We start from the raw sequence: 25,440 nt of genomic DNA on the forward strand, positions 1-25,440 counted from the left end.
CAAAGCACACATTGCACCTCATACAATAATAGTGGGAGACTTCAACACACCACTTTCACCAATGGACAGATCATGGAAACAGAAACTAAACACGGACACAGAGAAACTAAGAGAAATTATGAATCAAATGGATCTGGCAGATATCTACAGAACATTCTATCCTAAAACAAAAGGATATACCTTCTTCTCAGCACCTCATGGTACCTTCTCCAAAATTGACCACATAATTGGTCACAAAACAGGCCTCAACAGATACAAAAATATTGAAATTGTCCCATGCATCCTATCAGATCACCATGGACTAAAGCTGATCTTCAATAACAAAATAAATAATAGAAAGCCAACCTTCACGTGGAAACTGAACAACACTCTTCTCAATGATACCTTGGTCAAGGAAGGAATAAAGAAAGAAATTAAGGACTTTTTAGAGTTCAATGAAAATGAAGCCACAACATACCCAAACTTATGGGACGCAATGAAAGCATTTCTAAGAGGAAAACTCATAGCTCTGAGTGCCTCCAAAATGAAACTAGAAAGAGCACACATTAGCAGCTTGACAACATACCTAAAAGCACTAGAACAAAAGGAAGCAAATTCACCCAAGAGGAGTAGATTGCAGGAAATAATCAAACTCAGGGGTGAAATCAACCAAGTGGAAACAAGAAAAACTATTCAAAGAATCAACCAATCAAGGAGCTGGTTCTTTGAGAAAATCAACAAGATAGATAAACCCTTAGCCAGACTCACTAGAGGGCACAGGGAAAGCATCCTAATTAACAAAATCAGAAATGAAAAAGGAGACATAACAACAGATCCTGAAGACATCCAAAACACCATCAGATCCTTCTACCAAAGGCTATACTCAACAACACTGGAGAACCTGGATGAAATGGAGAAGTTCCTAGACAGATACCAGGTACCAAAGTTGAATCAAGATCAGGTTAATGATCTAAACAGCCCTATATCCCCCAAAGAAATAGAAGCAGTCATTAAGAGTCTCCCAACTAAAAAAAGCCCAGGACCAGATGGGTTTAGTGCAGAGTTCTATCAGACCTTCAAAGAAGATCTAATTCCAGTTCTTCACAAACTATTCCACAAAATAGAAACAGAAGGTACTCTACCCAACTCATTCTATGAAGCCACAATTACTCTGATACCTAAACCACAAAAAGACCCAACAAAGATAGAAAACTTCAGACCAATATCTCTTATGAATATTGATGCAAAAATCCTCAATAAAGTTCTTGCTAACCGAATCCAAGAACACATCAAAACAATCATCCATCCTGACCAAGTAGGTTTCATCCCAGGGAGGCAGGGATGGTTCAATATACGGAAATCCATCAACGTAATCCAGTATATAAACAAACTCAAAGACAAAAACCACATGGTCATCTCGTTAGATGCGGAAAAAGCATTTGACAAGATCCAACACCCATTCATGATAAAAGTCTTGGAAAGATCAGGAATTCAAGGCCCATACCTAAACATGATAAAAGCAATCTACAGCAAACCAGTAGCCAACATCAAAGTAAATGGTGAGAAGCTTGACGCAATCCCTCTAAAATCAGGGACTAGACAAGGCTGTCCACTTTCTCCATACCTATTCAACATTGTACTTGAAGTCCTCGCCAGAGCAATTCGACAACAAAAGGAGATCAAAGGGATACAAATTGGAAAAGATGAAGTCAAAATATCACTTTTTGCAGATGATATGATAGTATATATAAGTGACCCTAAAAATTCCACCAGAGAACTCCTAAGCCTGATAAACAGCTTCGGTGAAGTAGCTGGATATAAAATTAACTCAAACAAATCAATGGCCTTTCTCTACACAAAGAATAAACAGGCTGAGAAAGAAATTAGGGAAACAACACCCTTCTCAATAGTCACAAATAATATAAAATATCTTGGCGTGACTCTAACTAAGGAAGTGAAAGATCTGTATAATAAAAACTTCAAGTCTCTGAAGAAAGAAATTATAGAAGATCTCAGAAGATGGAAAGATCTCCCAAGCTCATGGATTGGCAGGATCAACATTGTAAAAATGGCTATCTTGCCAAAAGCAATCTACAGATTCAATGCAATCCCCATCAAAATTCCAACTCAATTCTTCAACGAATTAGAAAGTGCAATCTGCAAATTCATCTGGAATAACAAAAAACCTAGGATAGCAAAAACTCTTCTCAAGGATAAAAGAACCTCTGGTGGAATCACCATGCTGGACCTAAAGCTCTACTACAGAGCAATTGTGATAAAAACTGCATGGTACTGGTATAGTGACAGACAAATAGACCAATGGAATAGAATTGAAGACCCAGAAATGAACCCACACACCTATGGTCACTTGATCTTCGACAAGGGAGCTAAAAACATCCAGTGGAAGAAAGACAGCATTTTCAACAAATGGTGCTAGCACAACTGGTTGTTAACATGTAGAAGAATGCGAATCGATCCATTCCTATCTCCTGTACTAAGATCAAGTCTAAGTGGATCAAGGAACTTCACATAAAACCAGAGACACTGAAACTTATAGAGGAGAAAGTGGGGAAAAGCCTTGAAGATATGGGCACAGGGGAAAAATTCCTGAATAGAACAGTAATGGCTTGTGCTGTAAGATCGAGAATTGACAAGTGGGACCTCATGAAACTACAAAGCTTCTGCAAGGCTAAAGACACCATCAATAAGACAAAAAAACCACCAACAGATTGGGAAAGGATCTTCACCTATCCTAAATCAGATAAGGGACTAATATCCAATATATATAAAGAAGTCAAGAAGGTGGACTCCAGAAAGTCAAATAACCCCATTAAAAAATGGGGCTCAGAACTGAACAAAGAATTCTCACCTGAGGAATACCGAATGGCAGAGAAACACCGGAAAAAATGTTCAACATCCTTAATCATCAGGGAAATGCAAATCAAAACAACCCTGAGATTCCACCTCACACCAGTCAGAATGGCTAAGATCAAAAATTCAGGTGACAGCAGATGCTGGCGAGGATGTGGAGAAAGAGGAACACTCCTCCATTGTTGGTGGGATTGCAAGCTTGTACAACCACTCTGGAAATCAGTCTGGCGGTTCCTCAGAAAATTGGACATAGTACTACCGGAGGATCCAGCAATACCTCTCCTGGGCATATATCCAGAAGATGTCCCAACCGGTAAAAAGGACACATGCTCCACTATGTTCATAGCAGCCCTATTTATAATAGCCAGAAGCTGGAAAGAACCCAGATGTCCCTCAACAGAGGAATGGATACTGAAATTATGGTACATTTACACAATGGAGTACTACTCAGCTATTAAAAAGAATGAATTTATGAAATTCCTAGCCAAATGGATGGACCTGGAGGGCATCATCTTGAGTGAAGTAACACAATCACAAAAGAACTCACACAATATGTATTCACTGATAAGTGGATATTAGCCCAAAACTTAGGATACCCAAGATATAAGATACAATTTGCTAAACGCATGAAACTCAAGAAGAATGAAGACCAAAGTGTGGACACTGTGCACCTTCTTAGAATTGGGAACAAAACACCCAGGGAAGTAGTTACAGAGACAAAGTTCGTAGCTGTGATGAAAGGATGGACCATTTAGAGACTGCCGTATCCAGGGATCCGTCCCATAATCAGCTTCTAAACGCTGACACCATTGCATACACTAGCAAGATTTTGCTGAAAGGACCCAAATATAGCTGTCTCTTGGGAGACGATGCCGGGGCCTAGCAAACACAGGAGTGGATGTTCACAGTCAGCTATTGGATGTATCACAGGGCTCCCAATGGAGAAGCTAGAGAAAGTACCCAAGGAGCTAAAGGGATCTGCAACCCTATTGTTGGAACAACATGATGTACTAACCAGAGCCCTGGAGCTCTTGTCTCTAGCTGCATATGTATCGAAAGATGGCCTAGTCGGCCATCAATGGAAAGAGAGGCCCATTGGACTTGCAAACTTTATATGCCCCAATATAGGGGAATGCCAGGGCCAAAAGAATGGGAATGGGTGGGTAGGGAAGTGGGGGGCGCTATGGGGGACTTTTGGGATAGCATTGGAAATGTAATTGAGGAAAATATGTAATAAAAATATTAAAAATAAAAAAAAGACATTAAACTCAAGAGAACGAAGACCAAAGTGTGGACACTTTGCCCCTTCTTAGAATAGGGAACAAAACACCCATGGAAGGAGTTACAGAGACAAAATTTGGAAGTGTGACGAAAGGATGGACCATCTAGTGATTGCCATATTTAGAGATCCATCCCATGATCAGCTTCCAAACACTGACACCATTGCATACACTAGCAAGATTTTGCTGAAAGGACCCAGATATAGCTGTCTCTTGTGAGACTATGCCGGGGCCTAGCAAACACAGAAGTGGATGCTCACAGTCAGCTATGAAATGGATCAGAGGACCCCCAATTGAGGAGCTAGAGAAAGTACCCAAGGAACTAAAGGGAACTGCAACCCTATAGGTGGAACAACAATATGAACTAACCAGTACCCCAGAGCTCTTGACTCTAGCTGCATATGTATCGAAAGATGGCCTAGTCGGCCATCACTGGAAAGAGAGGCCCATAGGACTTGCAAACTTTATATGCCCCAGTACAGGGGAACACCAGGGCAAAAAAGGGGGAGTGGGTGGATAGGGGAGTGGGGGGGCGGGTATGGGGGACTTTTGGTATAGCATTGGAAATGTAAATGAGCTAAATACCTAATTTAAAAAAATGGGGAAAAAAGCAATAGGTTGCTATTGAATCTTTTGCTTTTATACATTGAAAACTAATGTTATATAATTTGGTCAGGAAGCCACTGTGCCCATACCTGTCATCACAGCCCTTATGAGGCTGGGGACGGATGATCATAAATTCAGGACCAACCTGGGGTGCATGGTGAGACATTTCCCAATGACAAGGACAAAAAAAAGTTTATGATTCATTTTTTCATTATACCAAAATTCTGTATTTATCCATGTATCTCTATTCATCCATGTGTCATGTATCACTTCATGTGTTAGTGACTAACTGGATTACACAGTGAATTACTTGGTGTGTTGCCTACTACTACTACAATTCAGAGAAAAAAAGCAAATGAAGCAAGATATTTCTTAAAATGCAAATATCTCTAATCTTAAGGGCTACAATATATTTATATCTTTTTAGATAATTCAATTAGATTGTGTTTCCCCTAAGTTAGGGCATAAACTTTCTGCTAGAGGGAATAATGGAAGCTTAATTGTACAGAAAGGGAAAGGGGGCATGAAATGAGGCTAGGGACTGGAATTAGGAAGTTGGGGGAATTGGGTATTGTGATAGGAAGAGTGGAAAAATGTGAAGACTTCCTAGCTCTGGGAAAAGGCCTGCTCAGAGGAAATGGAAGGAGTCCATAATGTTTTCCCAGGTGACCAGATGCAGGAGACAGTGTCTTCAAATTTTTCAGTTTGGGCAAATACATCATTTACAAAATGATTAGGAATTCATGAGACATTGATTCCATCAGGAAAAGTTTAAACAGCCCACTTATATATAACCAATCATCTGGAACATATCCTACTTGTAAATTGATCATTATTTTAATAATCAGAACTCACAAACATCACATTCAAGACAGTGGTAAAGTCTAGAAAATTCCAAAGCCCAGCAATGGCTTAAACCATCTTAAGTTTGGCTTAAACTTTTTCTAGAAAGCTCAAAGCTAGCAACTCTGAATTGAGCATCTCCCTATGTAATTTTCCAGATGCCATTTTCTGAGCTGTCACCATGCACAAATCAGCTGGGGTGACATTCTACAAGACTGCAAACGTTGCTACCATGCCTTGTGGCAGGTTCTGCTCTACCCACCAGCTGTCAATCCTTTAACACTGTGGCTAACTATATATTGTCTGTGCAGGCATATGGGGACCAAAAAGACAAGTAGATCTTTGGGTCCTCTCATTTGGAAGACTGAATTTAAATCTGAACAACCACCTCTGGACCAGACAGTTGCTAGCAGGCTGCTTAAGTTCTCTGCACCTCAGTTACTCTTCTATAAAAGAGGCTACATTGATCCTATCTGATGGGGTTTCTGAGTGGCTCAAGGTTAACAGGTTCAACAGCTCCTGTGCCTGACATATGATCTTTCAGACTTGAACTTAATCAACAGTCTGCCAATGTGCAATAAACACAAACAAAAACCACACTGTATGGATTGCCTGTGGTTCATCAGAGATGTGAGTGGTAATTACAGGAATGAGCAGGTCCCAGAGATGCACCAAGCTGTAGAGCACATACTTAGCCTTCGGGAACTCCTAGGTTCAAGAAGAAACTACAGAAGACTCAAATTCCTACTTAGTTTTTGGGGGGTTTTTGGTTGTTGTTTTGTTTGTTTGTTCTTTGTTTTTTCGAGACAGGGTTTCTCTGTGTAGCCCTGGCTGTCCTGAAACTCACTCTATAGACCAGGCTGACATCAAAATTAGAAGTCTGCCTGCCTCTGCCTCACAGATACTGGGATTAAAGGTGTGTGCCACCACTGCCCAGCCCTACTTAGGCTCTTGACACCCTGGGATAGGACACAGGTTGTTCAACAGTGTTAAACAGCTGGTCGGGATTTGGCTTAAATTTTATGAGTTAAAAATTTATGTAAGTAGTAATTAACAGTAAAGTAAAATAATGCTCATAACAGTAGCCTTTAAAACAATTAGTGTCTTCCAATTGGTACTGGAACAAAACACTGTGAACAGTAATTTCTTGAGAAAATGATTTCTATAGATCGACATAAACCAGGCTGAGTTATTAAGGGGGAAATGAGTTTAATAAGACAGAATTAACCAGATTCCTTATCGTCCAAGAAGGTATACTATAAAATGTTCTGGATATTAATCGACCTCCAGTAACTTTAGTGTTGTCAAAATCTGTATTATAGTGAGGTAGACAGTTTCAAAAAAAACTCTCCATTAGACACACTTAAAATTTTGTAATAATATTTAAGAAAATGATAACATTATGAAAGAACGAAATATCTGATTAATGCTTAACTTTGTACAACTCGAATATAAACTTTAAAAATATTAGAAATTATAACATTTGAGTGCATATAACGTTTTGTACATTAAGATGAATTGCATGTTTTCTCTTTGCACTTTCAGTCACCTTAAATAAACAAATATATACAGCCTCAACAGAACAGCAGTGCATCCAAAGCAAATGTGCATTTAAGTTATTTCTCCTGGCCAAGTCTTGTGTTTTCTCCCTTACCAGTTATATGACCAGTATTAGCATTCAGACTGTTTCCTTGACAGTTTGTCGTTCTCGGAACCAGACAAGAAACAGATTTCAGCGCGGAGAGAGAGCAAACCAGTGGGGGGAACCCAGATCAGTCTGCAATCATTCACTCAAGGTCCTCAGTTTAAACTGTTCCATGGACAAACATGAGGAAGCTCACTTCCCAAAGAGACTCTGTCTAGGCGATGTTTGAAAATAATCGTGGTACAGACTATGGGAAGGATGGAGATTTGGACTACTTGGGAACAGGTATTTCCCGTGTTCTGTCTCTTGCTTCCTTCTGGTTTCTTTCCTGGTGCCCCTGCACCCCAGTTTCCACCCCAAACTCAATGTAACCCTCAACTCACAGCTCCTCATTACTAAGGTTTAAAAACAGCACCTAACTGGTAATTACAATCTAAAATGTTTCTCTAGGGGGAGCCCTGGGCTATTGCTGGCTGGTAATCTCTCAGGAATGTCAGAAAGAGGAGAGGGGACTTAAATTTTAAGAAACTTCAGAGGCAGAGGCTCCTGGCCCTTTCATCCTCCTTCCCTGCTTGGGGCCTGGTCCTTTATCTCCATCCTCCTGTGGGGCCCTCCTCTCCCCTCCTGATGTAGCCCTTCCACCTTTCAGGTCCTTTCCTCCTCCTCCTCTTTCCTTCTTACCTTAATTATAGAGTTTCCACCCCTCTCCATTTAAGGAGGGGGGAAAAATTGCCTTAGAAGGAGATGCTGGGATTTTGGCAAATTCTGTTTAAAGAAGCCACTGAGAAACATCCATGACCAAGAGCTTTTGGGTGGGCGACCCCAGCCTTGGGTAATGCGCCTCCGTGTCACCCGGTCAGAGGTAGGCCTTGTGGTTTCTCATTATCCTTCACGGGGTTCCACACGGACTAATTCTTGTCATTCCATCCATACCAAATCCTCCCCCACCCCACCCCACCCCCACCCCCCACCAGCAACAGAAAAGGCATCTGGAGGTCTGAGCCCACAGCGGTGGCAACTCCCTGTTCCCTTCGCTGGGAGAGGCCAGGACAGAGCTGATAAATTCGTGGGGAGTGGGGATGCACAGAGCTGAGAAGGAGGCAGCTTGGGCTTCTCTAAGGGTAAGACCCTTCCTGACTCACTGGCTTCTCTAAGGGTAAGACCCTTCCGGACTTGACTGCGTATTCCTTTGGTCGGCTCCCCAAATACTTCCTGTGAGGTCAAGGACGCCAGCTGGGACTTGGCTGGAAAGACTCAAAGGTCTCACTTTCTTACACAGGTAGAAACAACCAATCTGAGATGCGGGCAAAAGTAATAGGTTATTTATCTTATTCCCTCCTCCCCCAATCCACAGAACACTTGTGAACAGATAAGCATCTCCCCTCCTTCCATGTCCTATCAAAACCAAGGAGACGAAACAAAACAAAACAAAACAAACAAGGAAACAAAGCCATAATAAAAGAAAGAATCCTTCTTGTCTAGTCTTTCCAGGCTGGCAAGGCAAAGTGTGAAACTCTTAGCTGCTTCTGGGTTGGGGGTTGGAAGGTTCTGGGAAGACTGGGCTGCTTCTTACTGTGCTCCTACTTTCAGGCTGTCCCCCACCTGTGGCCTCTTCCAAGCCAGCTCCTGCTCCTCTCTCAGCAGTCAGGCCTCCCGCCATGGTCCCTGGCCCAGGCGGCGGGACAGCACCGCTACCTACAGCCGCAGGACTCCACCACCATGTCCTCGTACTGCTTGTAGACTACATTATTGCCCGCGTCGATGTACAGGATGCTAATGGGAGTCAATTTGGTGGGAACGCAGCAGCTAGGCGGGGTGGAGCCCGGGTCCATGGAGTTCATCAGTGTCTGGATGATGGCGTGGTTAGTGGGCTCGAGGTGCGAGCGCAGCGGAAAGTCGCACACGCCCTCGCAGTGATAGGCCTCGTACTCTAGGGGCGCGATAATCCAGTCGTCCCAGCCTAACTCCTTAAAATTCACGTGCAGAGGCTTTCTGCTGCAGCGCAGCCTGGACTTTTTGCCATGTCGCTTGCCGTGACGGCTGGCGAAGGCGGTGCGTCGCCGCCGGCGGCCGGGCGAGGGCAGCCAAGATCCGGCGTCTGGGGAGCCCGACGGCGCTGGCCATGACCCCTCGGCTCCCGCAGCCTCTGCAGAGCCCAGCTGCTCATGCATCTCAGTGAACAGGTTCTTGCGCTGCGATCTGGTGAACACTACAAGAAGGGCGCGCTCCTGGGGCGGCCGCACCCTCCGACCGAAGCCCAGACTCCGCAGGTCCAGAGGCGGTGGCTGCTGGGAACCCCTCGCGCGCGCCCCCGTATCCCCGGCGTCCAGCTCACCCCAGGCTGCCCGCAACTCCAGGCACAGCTGCTTCCACGGCTGAGGGCGCAGGCCCTGCCACACGTCGAAGACTTCCCAGCCCGCCTGGGTTGGTTCCTGAGGATCCAGGGTCCTGGCGTCCAGTAGCAATGGGGATAAACAAGGGAAGAGCTGCAAGTGCAGCGGTCGGGCCGGTAGCCCCCAGGGCGTTGGGGGCGCCTGGCGATAAAGCCTTAGCTCTGCGCCCACCAGCTCTTCTTTGTCTGAGAGTGTGGACACATCAAACAAATACTTCTGTCTCCGGAGAGGAGTGTGCGAGAGATCGTCTGCGAGATAAAAAATAATTACAGTCAGTTTCACTTACGGGGAGATCAGCCCGGTGCTCTTCGGCAATCCCCAAGAGGAAGTGGGAAGGAGGGGGCAGGCAGCCTGGGAGTCCAGTTCAGCGGCCCCAGGCTCCTGCCTGGACCATACCTACATTCTGTGGTAAGGAGCCACACCAGGCTGGACTTCTTCCTCATCTCAGCTGCTGGCTGGGACAGAAGTTTGTACTCCTGTTGTAAGAGGCGGCCTCCCTGGGCTCCCTGTCAGCAGGCTGTGTAACCACTAATATGCCCTTGTGGCCGCAAGTCTGGGCTATGCTTCCCTAGCCCTTCTGTCCAGTAACTTTCAGCATTAACGCCTCAAACGTTCCCTCTTCCAAGGGGCCATCCCACACCACCTTGATCCAAAACAGCCTCCCTGGCCCAGTATCATAAGACCTTGGCTTATTATCTTTCTGCCACTTGAAATTATCTACAATTATCCCGTCTATATTTGTCATAAGGTCTGTCTTTCCCAAGCAACCCTCATCAACGTATAGAAGCGAAGAGGATAGCAAGTCCTTGCTTACCACAGACCCATAACGCTGGGAGACCTAGAACACACACAGGACAATAGACATGAAACTTGTAGAAGCGTGATTTTCAATTTGCCCTTAAAAAGTATCACTGACCAAGTCTGATTGTCTAATCGATATCTAAGAACAGGACTTGGGCATGAGGCTTTTGGGTACTTATTATGAACCCCTTTCCTTCAGACTCCAAAGCGATTTATAGTTAGGATTATTCTATAAACCCACTAGTCCAGGGTCATATTGCTACCCCCACTACAGTGTTGCTGGGATGTTTTAGGGCCAGCATGATGCAAACAGGGTGGAGTTGCTGTGTCACTTCTTTCTTTTCCAATCTTTTTCTTCCTTCCAACAAATAAAAGAGTGATGCTGCTTTCGGAAGTAAAGACAAACTAGCACTTTTATCTATTGAGATCTTTCCATCCGTGGGAAATAGGCATTCCTGGAAAGTGAAAACCTCGACCAGGGATTCCTAGACACAGGCAGGGACATGCCCCACCCCTTCTCCCCACCACCCAATCTGATATTCTGTTTTTCAATCAATCTCAAAGATTCATTTCTTGGTTACAAGTGAGAAAAATACATTTGTGAACCATACAGCCTGGCAGACTCTAAAAATTCCAAGGCAAATTCTTTAGGACGAATGGAATATTAGACCTCTTTTTCTGACACATTTGTGCATGCAGCCAACATCACTTCAACGTGCAAGGCAGAAAGCTAAGCAGATTTTCCTGGGCTGCCTTCCCATAAAATGTTTACAACCCAGCAAATACAAAAATCCCCAAAGCCCCCTGCTTTCCCCAGAAGCTAGTAAAGTTTGGGTCAATTTCAATAGTAAAAGTATGGCCAGATCCATTCCGACCCTCACTGCCTGTCCAGATGTAGCCTGGGGACATATAGCCCACGGACACTGGCTCTGGAACGTCAGCCACACCCAGTCAGCATGCTGGGCTAACTGCTGGCCGGCTGCCTCTAAGGCGCATGCCTGTACCTGAGGTGGAGCTGTGGGAAAGGTTGAAAAGGAGAGGCGAAAAGGGAAGAGCTGCTGCAGGAAGTTGATTTATGGAAGCCAAGACCTTCAAACCAGCCCTGGGGGAGCTCAACACACTTTATTTTCCTTCATAGAAAGCTGTGGCTGAGGTGGTGCTCCGCCACTGCCCAGATCAGTGTATCTGCCACCTTAGGCTTCACTTGCTCCCTCTCTCCCCAGTTCAGGGTGGGACAGACAAACTGCCAACACATGCCGTTCCAACTAAAGGTCCCGCCGCCGGCTGACACAGTTCTAACCTTGACTCCATTGCACAGTTCAATAGAGTAGATAGATAGTGGTCCCATTTCTATGGTGGGAAAACCAAGGTTTGGGGAAATTGCCTAAATAAGTGATGAGGTCGAGGGCACCACTTAGTTGTGCCTAGATCCAACGCCTGGGAGTTCAGCAGCAAGTCCCACTGCCTCCGCACTGTAGGCCAAATATAGAACTCTAGAAACAACCAAGAGTGGGAGGGACTAAAGGGAGGGGGATACAGACCAAACTGCATTTGTGGAGCTTGTTGGGAATAAATCCTGGTCGCCCTTGGGAAATCATATCCATCTATGTTTTCATACTTGGTTGTTGGCCAGAGACCACGGACAGGTATAGTGAGGTTTCTGCTTGTCTCTCCTGCAACATGGAGATATCGTTCTTTTGTTTCCATTCATTTGGTTTGGTTTGGTTTTTAATTTGCTTGTTTTTTTTCAAGACAGGTTTCCTTGTGTAACCTGGCTTTCCTGGAACTCACTCTGTAGACCAGACTGGCCTTGAGCACACAGAAATCTGCTTGCCTCTGCCTCCCAAGCGCTGGTGCCACCCCCACCTGGCTCCTATCTTTTCTTTCTATCTGTCTGTCTTTATTTCTTTTTTTAAGTAAGGTAGTAAGTAGTCTGCACCTCTGAATCAAAATTGAAACAAGCATCTGGGAGGGGGGAAGGAGAGAGGGGGAGCAGGGGGGGTGGAGGAGGAGGAGAGAGGCGGAGCAAGAGAGAAGCTAGAGAGCCAGAGGATAAGAGCTAGAGAAAGGCTCTTGTAGATTCTTCAACCTTAAGTTGTCGCTGACCTATCTTGTAAGACTCTCCTGCACATTCTATTATTCTAGAACTGGAGAAAGAATGCAGGTATGGCCTTCAGTCGCCATTTGTTCCCTTTTCTTCCTGTACTAGTCTACCTCGTGACAGTCCCTACCTGAACACTTACAGCCAGCCACCCAGTCAGAACACCCCTGCATCCCAGGGAAATAAACACATGAGTGGCGTCATCCTCCCTTGAGAAGACAGGCTGCTAAAGAATCTACCTGGGTCATCAGACTGGGCTAAGCCATAAATCTGTAGCCCAGGAACCTGGAGATCAGTCAAGGGTGGTGGCCATTAATAACACACACACACACACACACACACACACACACACACACACACACACACACACACACACACCATACACACCAAATACTAAACAAACAACAAAAACAACCTAGCATCCTAAGAACTTGTTAGAGACAAAAAAATAAATAAAAATTCAGATTCCAGAGGCTTAGGGGGATGCCTTTCTAGGAACATTCAAATGATGCTTATTCCGTTGGCTCAGGGACTCAGTCTCAGAGGACCACCTACACAGGTAGGGATTGAACTTCCCATCTTGTGGGGAGAAGAGTCACTGCAGTAGAGAAAGAGGAAAGCACCCAGATGCAGGGCAAGACCCAAGACACCTAGACCATGTCATTGTCTCTCTAGGCTTCTTCTAGTCCATAGAAACACTGATAAGTTTTGATAATTTCATCCGCATGCCTTCTCAGCAGATCTCCAGAGCCTCTAACTCCTAAGCACAGGACCCAAGAAGGTAGCTACTCTCTACAGGTGCCCTCCAGAGCACATTTCCCACATGTCTGAACCTGCTTTGGAGCCCCATGCAGCAAAGACATAGCCAAGAAGAGGCATACCATAGGTCTGGATTATAGAGATCACCAAGCAGTAGTTACAGATGCTCCAAATACTTTACCAGCTGGCCTGGCAAACAAAAGCCCAGCCCAGCTGCCATGGGTCACCTGTGGCCAGGAAGCCGACCCTGGCCCCATAAGCACGTAAGACTGAGGAGAGATGAGGGTGGTGGCAGCAAATGACTCCCTCCCTCACACAACTGTCCACTGTTGGCTTCTGATCTATAGCACATTCTCATAAAGCATCTCACAAGTGTCTTCAAAACACTTGTCTGCATTGGGCTCTTTGGGTTGGAGAATGGTCAGTAGTCCATCAGGAAAGACTTCTGCTTGCCTCAAGCTAAGTTGTCTCACAGCACAGCTCTCACCTCCGTCGACCGAGTTCTCCTGAGCACCGGACTCATGAGTCTCTCAAGGCGTAACTGCAGGGATTTTCTGCTTCTCCTTTTTCTCCAGAAGATGAGTAGAGAAGAGAGGAGGAGGGAAAGGAGGAGAAGTCCTAATGGGCATCTGAAGAAAATTTTTACATGTCTCTAGCTGGCAAAATACAAATATGGGCAAAATGAAAGTTCTGACAATTCGGGTGTAAAGGGTCTTGGTTTTGCTTTGTTTGTCTAACTGTGAAAAAGTCTCCTATTCAGTCCAGACTGGACTGGAGTTCTCCACCCTCCAACCTTCTCCTTGTTGTACTATGATTACGTCATCCAGAAGTTTTAAAATTTCAAATAGGAGGATGTTGACCAAAAGACGTCTCAGTCAGAATAAATATAAGTTAAGAAGCTGAAGGTTTAACTAGAGAAGAAGGATCCAGAGTGATTATGGAGACAGGCGTTCTTAGACAGGCAGATGCACAAGGCTATGGTGGGCACAGTAAATAGCTGAAGGACTCTAGAGGCAAACACTAAAATGGAAAGGAAAAGATGTGGCCAGGGAGTCCACAGACATCCTGAGCTTAGGATACAAAGCAGCATATTCCATCAGTACACTGGAGTTACTCCTACCTAAGGGGTTGCCAGCCAGCCAGCCTTCATAGAATTCCTAAAAATCTGAAACTCACAGAGGGGAAAGGATCAGAACTGTTTTCCCAAGACATCACTGGGACCTTATACAGTTGGTGACCCTCTTGAGGATTCAGCTTGAATCTGTTTTTTCCCAGGGACCAGAACCAAAAGTTTGTATGCAATTCCAATAGGATCAGCAGGCCTTTTATACCTTGACTGGCACCTCATTCTCTACATGAACTGAGATTCTGTGTATAGATGTTGGTCAGACTCTGGCAAGCTCCTCCATCTGCCTGGCCATGCCTTCTGCGCCAGGAAGCACAGGATCTGTAGGTAGACTACAGCTTAGAGAGCTCAGAATATGTGACCTTTCCAACTCACACATGCTAAGGAGGATGAGGCCGTGGGGTGCAAAGACAATCAGTAGCCCATCTTTGCAAAGAACACTCCAGACTCTGAAACTAAGCTTCCTTCCTAACCCTAACTTATTGTGGACCCAGAAGTAGCTTTGGGTGCTAACTGTGCCAGGTTCATGGAACTCAGAGCTTTGATAGCCTCTCTCAGATCCCTTCAGCAAGCATTTAAGCTAGGCTCCACTGTTATAGTCATTTCCAGGAAAGAAACTTCAGAGCACCAAGACTTAACTTAGCCTCTTGCAACCAGTAAGAGATGAATTGCACTACTTCCAAGAGCTCCATCTCTCAGGACTCCTCTACACAGGCCTTGATGGTGCAGTGGAAAGAAAAGAAAGGGGCAGCCTGCACTACTTAAATTTTGGTCCTCAATCAGATCAATACTTGACTGTGATGCAGTTTTCCCTGGATGGGTCACCTTTTCCTCTTCTAGGTGGAAAACTTCGGAACTCAGACTTCGTGCATGTGTCTGGAGCAATGCTGGGTTCTCAGATCCGCCATCACCCTGACTGTGCAGACTCTGTCAAGTTAGAATATTCCAGGTGCACTCCCCCTATGGATAACGAAGGCCTGTGGTGACAATCTATGCTTGGGCTATTTACTGCGCCCCTAGGATACAATACTTCCTAGGCAGTCCAGAGCCCATCCTTGCAAACTCTGGCCCTTTGCTAAGAATTTTCATGAATAAAACGTTTTGGGACCATCCTACACAGCACCCCTGAATGTTCTTGCTTGACCCCAGGACCATAATTGACCACCTAGAGCATTGGTTGTAATATCAGACAGCCATGTAGAATTTACTAGGTGTTGGGAAAAATATAAATTTATATGATTCTTATATGATTCTCACAGTCACCTATGAATTAATGGTTACACATTTTGTGTGTGTGTGTGTCTGTGTGTGTAACAAAGCTAGGATTTTACATTGTACCCTGTAAGTATGTGTAAATACCGTGCCAGCTAAAAATTAAAAATGCATGTTTAAAAATCCCAGCAGTGGGGAAGAACGATAAGCAGGAGAGGCTAATGCCAGGAGACGAAGATAAATATTCCATGCTTTCTACAGTTGTGGAATATACAAAAATGTATGTGTGACATGGTAGTTGAAAGAGTACCAGATTGGGGGCGGGGGAGGCAACTGTTGGAAGCATAAGACATGGGGAGCAAGGTTGAGCAAAATGTCATGATACATACATTTCTTGTGCCACAGAAAGCTCACAAGTCCATTATTCTAGACAGTATTCCATAATATACATTGTAAATAAAAATAAAATTCACCTCTGAGAAAGCTATTGCTATAAATGAAAACCCAGGAGGCTTACCGGTAATGTTGGCACTGACAGTTTGGCTCCTGTACCTGTGGCATCACTGTAAACACAACTCTTGATCTCTGTGCACAGCTGAACCCCTGAGATGATTCTTGTTCATCTTCACTGCTCATGCTAGGAAGGAGGGGTGGCTCAGGTACCTGGTCTCCACGAGTCACACATTTCCTAAGCCGTTTAAGCTGAAAGTTCGCCAACACTACGACTTTTGGAAGACAACATAAGAAAGCATCTGTGTGTCTTCTACAAAGTGGAGACAGTGATGCTGGCTCACAGGGACACATAGGAGATGTGAGCAGCTTCTGACAATGTTATACATATGTTAGCTACTACTCACAGTGTGGATGAGCATGGTCACTTAAAGTCTGAGAGATGTCGTTTATTCCAGTCCTTATCTGTGACTTGGTGTCTTAATCACCTGACCTCCCAGTCTCATCTACAAAGTGGGAGAATCACCTATATATCTGGCAGGATCACTGTAAAGGTCAGAATCAAGGTATATTACGTGGTACAGGGAAACTTGCAGCCAACCTTACTACAATTATCTATAGTTTGGTAGGAAGAGATTTATCTATCATCTTCTGGGACTCCTTGAACAGCCATGGTCCAGTTATTTCCACTAGATCTCTAGGAGTAGAGGAAAAACATTGTTGGGCAACACAGGTAAAGAAAACAGAAGAACATCTGGCTCCTACCCATCTGATTGTAATGACAACCAAGGCCTCTGCAACAATAGCTTTGAAATTCATTTACAACACCACAGTGTCAGATGATGACACTCATTAAATTCCAGTCTTAAAGGCTGAATCACTCTTGTAGGTCTCCACCAGGCAGTAAGGCAGTGTTATCCTATGCAATAACCCATAAGTCTCCCTGGCTGAGCAAGTGAAGCCCTGAGGAACCTGTAATTCCTCTCTTGGGTATGTTTTGTAGGTGTGGTCTGTCCACAGAACCCATCACTGGTAGTAACAGAAGGATATATTCCCTGTTTGTACCTGAAAAAGCAGAAACAAAACAAAACCCTACTCCTATGTGGAAGGGAGGAGGCCTAAAAAAGAACACCTGAGTCTCAGTGCTGATGGTGGTACACTACATCTGTCAGTAATAAGATCACTTTGGTGGCTCTGTCAGGATACACATCCTGCTCACACATAAACTGGTCCAACTTCTCAGAGTCTCTTGACTTTCTTGGTGCCTTCACTCACAGCTTGATGTATGTTTCAACGTTTTTGTCCTCTTCAATTCCAAGAGTGACCTGGGAACCATTCATGGGTTGCCTGATTTTGTTCCTTTCTTCCTTTTTTTCTTCCCTTCATTTACTCCTTGGCATGGTGGCTCTATGCTTTCCTCCTCACATGAACTTGGATCTGTAGGCTCCTGGGTTAGGGTCTCGTCACCTGCCTGGACCCAGCAGAGAACTCCTGATGGTACCTCAGGGTCTGCTTCAGTGGGAAAAAGTGAAGTTCAGAAAGGAACCTACTCTCGCCTGACATCATTGATCCTTGGTCCAGCCTCAAAATGATAACTCCAAACTCAGTCTTGCTAACTTCTGGGCAGCTACAAAGGAAAAGAGCCGGCTCTCTGTGAGTACTGAGTACAGCAAATGGAAGCCTAGTTTTGTCTTGGCAGATGAAATATTTACTTGGGAGCTAAGTTCCTAAAATTTCTTTGACTTTGTTGGGGAGACAGGGACTAATCAAGGTCAAGGACAGTTGACCTGGCATTTGTCTTTTCAGCTGTGTCTCACCTGGAGCTCCCAACCACAACAGTTTAAAGTTTAACTGAGCCACATACAGGACCTCAAAACTACCTCTCCTAGCTCCCACTCATCCTCTGCAAACTGTAGAGGTAGCCAGTGCCACAGGGACCCAAGTCGACACTCTTTCCTAAGGGCCAGGACCAAGTTGAAGGTGGCTTTTCCGGAAATGTGGGGATTGAATCTACAAAGAGCTCAGCAGAAGTGACACCACATTTCCTGGTAAGAGTTACTGATGGGGATGCATGAATCTTAAAGCTCTCCTAGAATCTGCAATTCAACCCAAGCCTCTTCAGCCCAGAAGCAAAAAGGTAAGTGGATGTTTTATGCAGCTCCTCTTCCCAGCTAACCCTGTAGCAGCAGAAGGCAAAGGTTCAAAGATGCACCGGATGGCGGGCAGATTTTTGTGTTCCCATTTCCCAAGACTCCTGCTTTGAAAAAGTCTCCATAATATTCTTTGATGGACTGGGTGAGGTGCAGTCTCTGAAGAAGGGATTCCTCTAAGTCACTCATCTTGCTCTATCTCTCAACAATGTAGCAAAATGAGATTCCTGGTGTCAGCTGCAGATCACAGTTGGGAAGTTTTGTTTTGTTTTGTTTTTCAGGTTTTCTCCCCCACTGAGCTTCCAAGCTCCAGTCTATTGGAAATTGGGCAGCGCTGGACCACATCTCTCCCTTAGAAACTTGCTGTACAAAACACTGCTCCTTCTTGCCCTGTCCTGCCTTATGCCCCTCTCTTCAACCTCAGTGGCAACCAATTAGTGCTAGAAGCCCTCCCTTCTCTGCTCTTGTACACCACTCAGGTCTGAAATGTTGTCCTGCCTCAGATGCCAGTCTCTAACTGCACAGCCAGAGCCTCTCTCTCCACCAAGCAGTTTGCAGTCTTTTTAAAGCTCCTGCAGTCCCTCCTTGACAAGTGGACCTGATTCTCCACCCCAGGCAGTACCAATGTGTGTACCTGAAATCAGAAGGAACCCATTAGGGCAATGAGGACCTATTTAATTCCAGTAAACAGAAGACATAATTTAGCTCAAATTGAACTTAAAAATAAACATACAGGGTTTACACTGGGGCTGTCAAAGGATCTGCGATGAGTCCTTACTCCCATGTTCTATACCAAAAGGACTGTTCCTTGATTCCACAGAATCGCAGTTAGTGCTGGGTTGTTAAAAAGCAAAGCGGTTATCGAACTTTTTATTGTTCTTGAAAGCACCTAGGAGTATGGTTGAATCGACAGAGGTTGATACAAACAGCAGTCTGTCAGGAAGCAAGACTTCCTTTATCTGGCACATTTCTATCATCGCCCCATCCACCAAACACTAAGTCCCTAGATGAGGCTGACTATGGAAGAGGTGGGGTAGCACCTGAGAACTCCAGGTGGAGGAAACAGGTTACTCTAAAGTTCCTTGCCATGGAAGACCCGAGTTCCCAGAGGATCCAGGGATACTGATGCTCTCTGGTCAGAAGGGATGGCTTTCCGATCCTGATTCATTTAGGAAGGGAGAATTCACAAAACGTACATTGCTTGGATAAATTTTGTTTTTCTTAATATGCAGGAACAAAAAGGGTATTAGGGCATGATTTCCTTCCCCTCCCCCACTAGCGATTACACCCTGGGCAAAAACTCCAAACTCCCTGAGCATCCAGAGAAGGGGATAACCTTTGATGTCCTCAGATAAGCCTTCCTGGCTAAGATTCTTCCTGCAACCTGCACTCTGACCACACAGGATTCCCAGTCTATTTAGCATCTTGCCTTTTCCCTTTTGTTCCCCTTTAAAGATCCAAAGACAGCAACTGGTGTTGATCTATAAGCCTATGGGTTTGGGGATTGGTTTATGGCCTTAAATATACCTGAATCATTCCATCTAGAAGAGTGGACAAAATTTGGATTTTAAGACTTCCTTGTCCTACCCAGGGCTTTCCCCAGAACCTCAGATTAACCCAACTAGGAAGATCCTTCAGCCTGAACTACAAAGCCAGCTCTGTGCCCAGCCCTCTGCCCGCACCCCTCGTACACACTCACTTGCACGCTTAGCAAGCCCCTTCCAAGGCTGTTCTCTCTTTCCGGGGAAATAAAGCCTAGATTGGAACCTTCTGCCCAGCTTCCTCACTTGGCCGTCTGGTATGAATTAGTGTTTTTATAAGGGACTCAAACAAATCGAATACAAGGTCACCAAATAATTAACAGTTGCGAATTCCCTCCGTCCCCATTAAAATACTTCCCTGCTTATATTTCATTTTCTGTTTGCCAACGACAACAGGGTACAGGCAAATGTGCTAGTGCTGCTAGGTTGATTGCTCCATGCGGAAAGCAGCACAATGTAACAGGCAAACTTCAATAGCAGGAAACTATGAAGCACTAGATCGCCCTCCTCTCTCCAAAGCCTGCCTGTCCCTAGCACACTTCTGCCTCCCTGTAATCTCTGAGCTGAAGATAAAGAGCAGACTCTCCCTGGCGGGATTCTAAGGGTGCCCAGCTCCAAAGGATGCTTTCTTCTCTTCTTTGGTGTTCTCTGTTCTTTGCTGCCTTCTTTCTGTAAGCAGGTTTGTATCAACAATACAACAATAGTAACTATTCTTATTTCAAAGTCTCTGGAAAAACTAGCCTACAGAAGTAACGTTAAACTCAATTTGCTCCTTTCATCTTTGATGCCTTGAAAGTTTTGCATATATATATGTATATATATACATATATATATATATATATACATGTATATATACACACACATAACATAAATTGCAAAGTAGGACCTTTCTCAAGCTCAGTCCCCCCCACCCCCTCTTGGCTGGCTGGAAGTGGGGTCCCAGAACTACTGGTCTTCGTAATTTCTTATCTAACCTGGCTCACTCTGATCCTGTGATCTCAGCTCCACACCAACACAAACACACTTTCTCATTTCTACTTATCCAAAATATTTTTTTGAGGCACAGCATGAAACCGTGTTAAAAAGATCATCCATAAAGTAGTTTTTGCCTCTGCTAAATAAATACAAGGGGAAGCCAGGCACAGCACATTTTCAGACCCTTGCATCCAAAGCTCCAAAAGAACTGCCAATTGGGGCTTTAAGTACCACAGAAACACATCAAGCCAGAAAGAAAATCTCACCTTTACCTTAAAAAAAAAAAAAATTCTGCATCTCGGCATACTTCTTACAAACTTCTTGTCGTTATCCCATCCACGCATACAGTATTTATCATTCAGAGTCTAGACTCTTATGCCAGTCTCACCTCTCACAAGCTGTGTGACCTTGAACAACTTAATTTCTCTGTCTTTCTTAATTCACCTCTAAAGCAACGCAGCAACAGTAGCCGAGAAGTACATGGGCTCATTCCTGTCGTCATAGCTTTTAGCACAGTGCTTGGCCCACAGGAAAAGCTCAATCAATCCTGGCTACTGTTATTTACCCTTTCAAAGCTTGCAATAAGGCCTCCTTCGGGACGAGTGGGACAGGGAGCAGCAATCAGGACTGGACAGAAGGCTGCTGGTGACTCTATGGAGCTATCGCTCTCTTGTTTATTCCAGCCCTCCCATTCTCAAACACCAGTTTCAGGTATAACGTTAAAGTACCCATGTGAGCAAGACCTTTAATCAATTCTCTGCGAGTGTCTTGGAGCATTTGAACGGGCTTCAAGGCTCCTCCTCTAGAGGTACTCTGGGCTTCTGAGCTCCGAGCCTACTCTACCACTCTGTGGTGATTTAAACCTCCCTTAGGCAAGGCGCCAACTTAGCAAGACCCGCTCAGCTCCCGGCTGGCCCTTTCTTTTTTCCTTGTCTACCCACTCAGGGCTTGGGGGAGGGGATGTTGAAAAGTTTGGCACGTTAAGAGCCCCCGCGCGAGAGGGGCGGAAGTCCTAGCCAGAAGCTGAGGATGCGCGGTTAGTGGGTCCCTTCCATCACGGGAGACTAGACACCGTTTGATGTGTTATGACATGAACCCTCAATTAGATCGCTGAGTCGAAACACTCCAATCAGGGGCCCAATGCTAAGCAAGCCCCGGAAGGTCCAACCCGAGGTCACCGCCGGTGACACATCAAATCAAAATCAGTGAGAGGGAAAGTGAGGTTTTCCCTTTATCAAGCTGGGGCTGCAGCCAGCAATCCAGCCCCTCCTCCGCACGCCCCTCCAGTCCCTCTCTGCACACCCCCCTCCTCCTCCAAGCTCCTTTACACCCGTGAGGCTTGAGACCAGCATCGCAACCTTCCAAGTATCCCAGCTGCCCTCTTACAGTTTTCTTTCGAACTTGGCAAGCGAGGAGGAGACAGAGCCTTTGAAGCTGCGGTCCTGGTCCTGGTGCTCTTGCGGCGTCTCCTTTGACTAGGGATCTCTGGCAGCCCTATTCTCAACGCATTCTGAGGTTGAAACCACAGTCTATCTGGCTTTATGACCATGGGTAGGGAACAGTGTTCTTCCCTTTCCCCAAACCTCACCTCGTGCTCCTGCTTGAAGAACCCGCGGGTTCCCAGCGCGATGCCTGAGCTCTAGGGTGTGTAGGTGCTGCGGTACAAACGAGGGTTGATGGGTGCTGGAGTCTTTGCAAGGTCTGGGGCCCCCAGAGACAGGCAGCTTTTCATGCTTTCTGAAATTCCAAAGTCCTACCTTGGAAGAGCACACACTGTCCTTTGGTCCTGTGCCAAGGAACTCTCAGGGAGTAGTGAACCAATGAGGGTGTCTGGCTGGGGTAAAATGGGAGAGCCTGACACTTCCCAGGAAAAGAAAAACGTACCTATCGCCTGGCAGCCTAGGCCTCTAGGATTTCTTCCCTTAAAGCAGTATTCTCTGACCTTCAGTCACTTCTCCTTTGGTGATGGCACTAGAGATGCTAGGTTAACAGAGAAGTTGCTGGGAGAGACTGCACTGCAGCGCGGTAGGAAGAAGCTGGCGCTGCAGTTAAAGTACCCAGGTCCAAGACCTAGTAGCAGCAATACGAAGAAGCCACGTGTCTTTGTAAAGGTGACTTTATTATTCCTAAAATCGTCATAAAATACAGCGGCGTTAATTTGCCATCGAGACCTTTCAGCAGCTCATAACCCAGCTGACCTCGGATTGTAGCTGAGTCCCTGGCTGGGCCAGAACTTTGGCTGGGAAGAAAAGCAGCTTCCAGAAAGCTGGATGCTGGAGATTGAATAGGGCTTGGGGCAGGTGGGGGAGGGGGACATTAGCCTACTCTGGAAAAATTCAAGGGAACAATTCAGGTAGATAGATGGAGCTGAGCAGACAATTAAGGTAGATAGATGTAGGTGAGCAGTTCCCTCAGTCCAATCCCGGGGACTCTTGAATTTCTGGGTACTTTCCACTGAACCCGAACCTGTGGCTCTAGGAACAGAGTCGAAGCTAAGTCTGGGAGTATGGGAAGTGCCTCTTACCTTCTCTGTACCTTCCTCTCAGTCCTTCGCTATTTCTCTCCTCCTCTCCTCCTTTCTTGCTTTTTCGGAATTACTTTTCCTCTCTAGGAGCCGGTGGAACTTTCCCCAATCTCTGAAGATTTCTCTGAGATGCTATGATTTCATTGCCCATGCTATGCTGTGGATCAGCGATAATAGCAAGAGGAGGAAGCTCAGAATCCTATAGACGCGAATGCATCCTGTCTGGCACAGGGGATGAAGATTGGGTCCCAAGATGCTCATCGATAGAAGGGTTGTCTGGCTGAGAAAGGTGGATGAGTACCGTCCTGTAGTACAGTAAGCACCAACAACTCCACGCTTTTATTGGTCCCAGTTTCAGCCCACCCCGAAGACGGTGGCTTGAAAACTATCATGTGTGAGAGGAGGAAAAATAAAAAACGGTGCCACAAGGCACTGGGTGCCCACTGGCTGATGTTTCCCCACACCCTACGCAGGACATCGGGTGAACCCACAGGGTTGCTGGATCTAGGCACTGCCTGACACCGATCCTAGACCGATTGACTAACTTGTGCTGGCTTTTCCTTGAGAGACAGGAGGCTCTCTAAAGCTCTCATGGATGCTCTAGGGCCCGCGACCCTCACAAGCTTTGGAGCCAGGGTCTCTCAGTCCTTTCTCTGGCCCTTCTCCCTTTCCCTTCATTTGCTCACCACTTCTTTTCCTCTATGCTTCCTCTGCTAGCTACCAGACCATTGACCGCCGCGATGCTTTCGGCAAAAGAGAAAACTGGAAGGAAAAGGAGAGAAGAAAAGTAAGAAAGTAGGGGAGGATTGCAGACTGGAGCAAAAGCTGCAGCTGCACTCAGAATTGGGGGCTTGAGAAAAGAAAAATAGGGGGGAGGTGTCCAAAATGCGAAGGGAATTCACAAAAGCAGTCTCCTGCCAGAGCCTGGGCAGCGCTCTGGCTGAGGAGCTCCAACTGGAGAGGAGTCGGGCGCTTTCTTTGCCACTTACCCAGTCCTCTGTCTACAAAGCTAGTGATCGTATTAGCTGACTTGGAAGACTGGAAAAAGCTGGCATTGATGCCCAGCTTCTCGGCAATGGAGTAAGTCTTGTAGATTGACAGCATGTACTCGTGAGGCACCACGCGCAGCCCCCTGCCCGGCGGCTCCTGCCCCTGAGGTTGTCTGGGCGGCCGCCGCCGGAGCTCCTTCTGTGGCAGCCCGTGTTCCGGGGGCGTCCGGCTCTCGGCACTCTCTTGTGGAGTCCGCTGCATCTTCCCTTCTTTGCGGTTCCCCACGTCTTTGGTGGAGTCCAATTCGGTGGAGGAGGAGGACGAGGAGATGGAAGCCTGCTGGAAACCCGGCAAATCCCAGAGGAAGCTGATGAGGAAGATCGCCCAGAGAAGGACCCTAGGAGTGTCCATGGCGAGCGAGTGGCTAAGTTTCTCGGAGAGGCGGCGGCGACAGCGGCGGCTGCGCCGGGCGCGAAAGGCACGGAGCGGCTGGACAGCGGCGGGGGCCGCGCTCCTCCTGCAGACTACGAGTGCGGGGAGCCGGGTAGCAGCTACACAAATCCAGGCCCTGCCACGCCCCCTCCCGCCCCTCGCCGGGAGGTGGGAAGAGGAGGGGAGAGCAGCGCTGCGGGGATGGGGAGGGAGGCGGGTAGTGCGGGCAGGAGGTGTGGGGTGGGGGGCGGCGGTGGGCTGGGGTGGTGGCGAGGTGAGAGCTGGAAGAGCGCCGCGGGGTCCGGAGCGCCTACTGGGCGAGCCAGAGGCGAGCGCCTCTGTCCCAGGGTTGGGGAGTCAGAGCCCGCAGGCAGCACCGGGGGCGGGCTGGCAGGGCGGGGACGCCAACCCTCGGCCGCCTGAGCCGGGGACCGTCAGTCCCCACCAGCTGCTCGAACTTCTCCAGGGACCCGGGGGAGCGGCAGCCGCGGCGGCTGGCTCGGAGCGGGGAAGGAGGGGTGCTGGGGGCGGGGGGGGGGGCTTGCTGCTGCAGGCTGCGCCCTGGCTCCAGGCAGTGGCACCCTCTCTTTGCCACCCTACCCTCCTAGCGGGCGGTTAGCACCCTCTCACCCCCACCCCCACCCCCACCCCCGCCCGCAAGTTTCATCCCTGAGTCCCGAAAGCCAGGAGCAGGGGCCAGTCCTTCACAGCCCCCTTCTCTTGGTAGAATGCTGCTTTCCACAAAGACCCGCGTCAATTCCC

At 46.6% G+C, this 25,440-nt stretch overlaps 1 protein-coding gene across 1 annotated transcript; it reads right to left on the reverse strand.

The window, feature by feature from the left end:
• Window positions 1-8,615: 8,615 nt before the first annotated feature.
• On the reverse strand, window positions 8,616-24,657 carry Gdf6 (growth differentiation factor 6). The gene is made up of 2 exons (XM_021161619.2): window positions 24,246-24,657; window positions 8,616-9,865 (listed from the first exon to the last, which is right to left on the reverse strand). The coding sequence occupies exons 1-2, from the start codon at window positions 24,655-24,657 to the stop codon at window positions 8,916-8,918; spliced, it is 1,362 nt and encodes a 453-aa protein (XP_021017278.1). The 3' UTR covers window positions 8,616-8,915.
• Window positions 24,658-25,440: the final 783 nt, after the last annotated feature.

The sequence above is a fragment of the Mus caroli genome, unplaced genomic scaffold (assembly GCF_978045245.1).
Source record: "Mus caroli unplaced genomic scaffold, Mus_caroli_1 scaffold_6, whole genome shotgun sequence".
Lineage (NCBI taxonomy): Eukaryota > Metazoa > Chordata > Mammalia > Rodentia > Muridae > Mus > Mus caroli.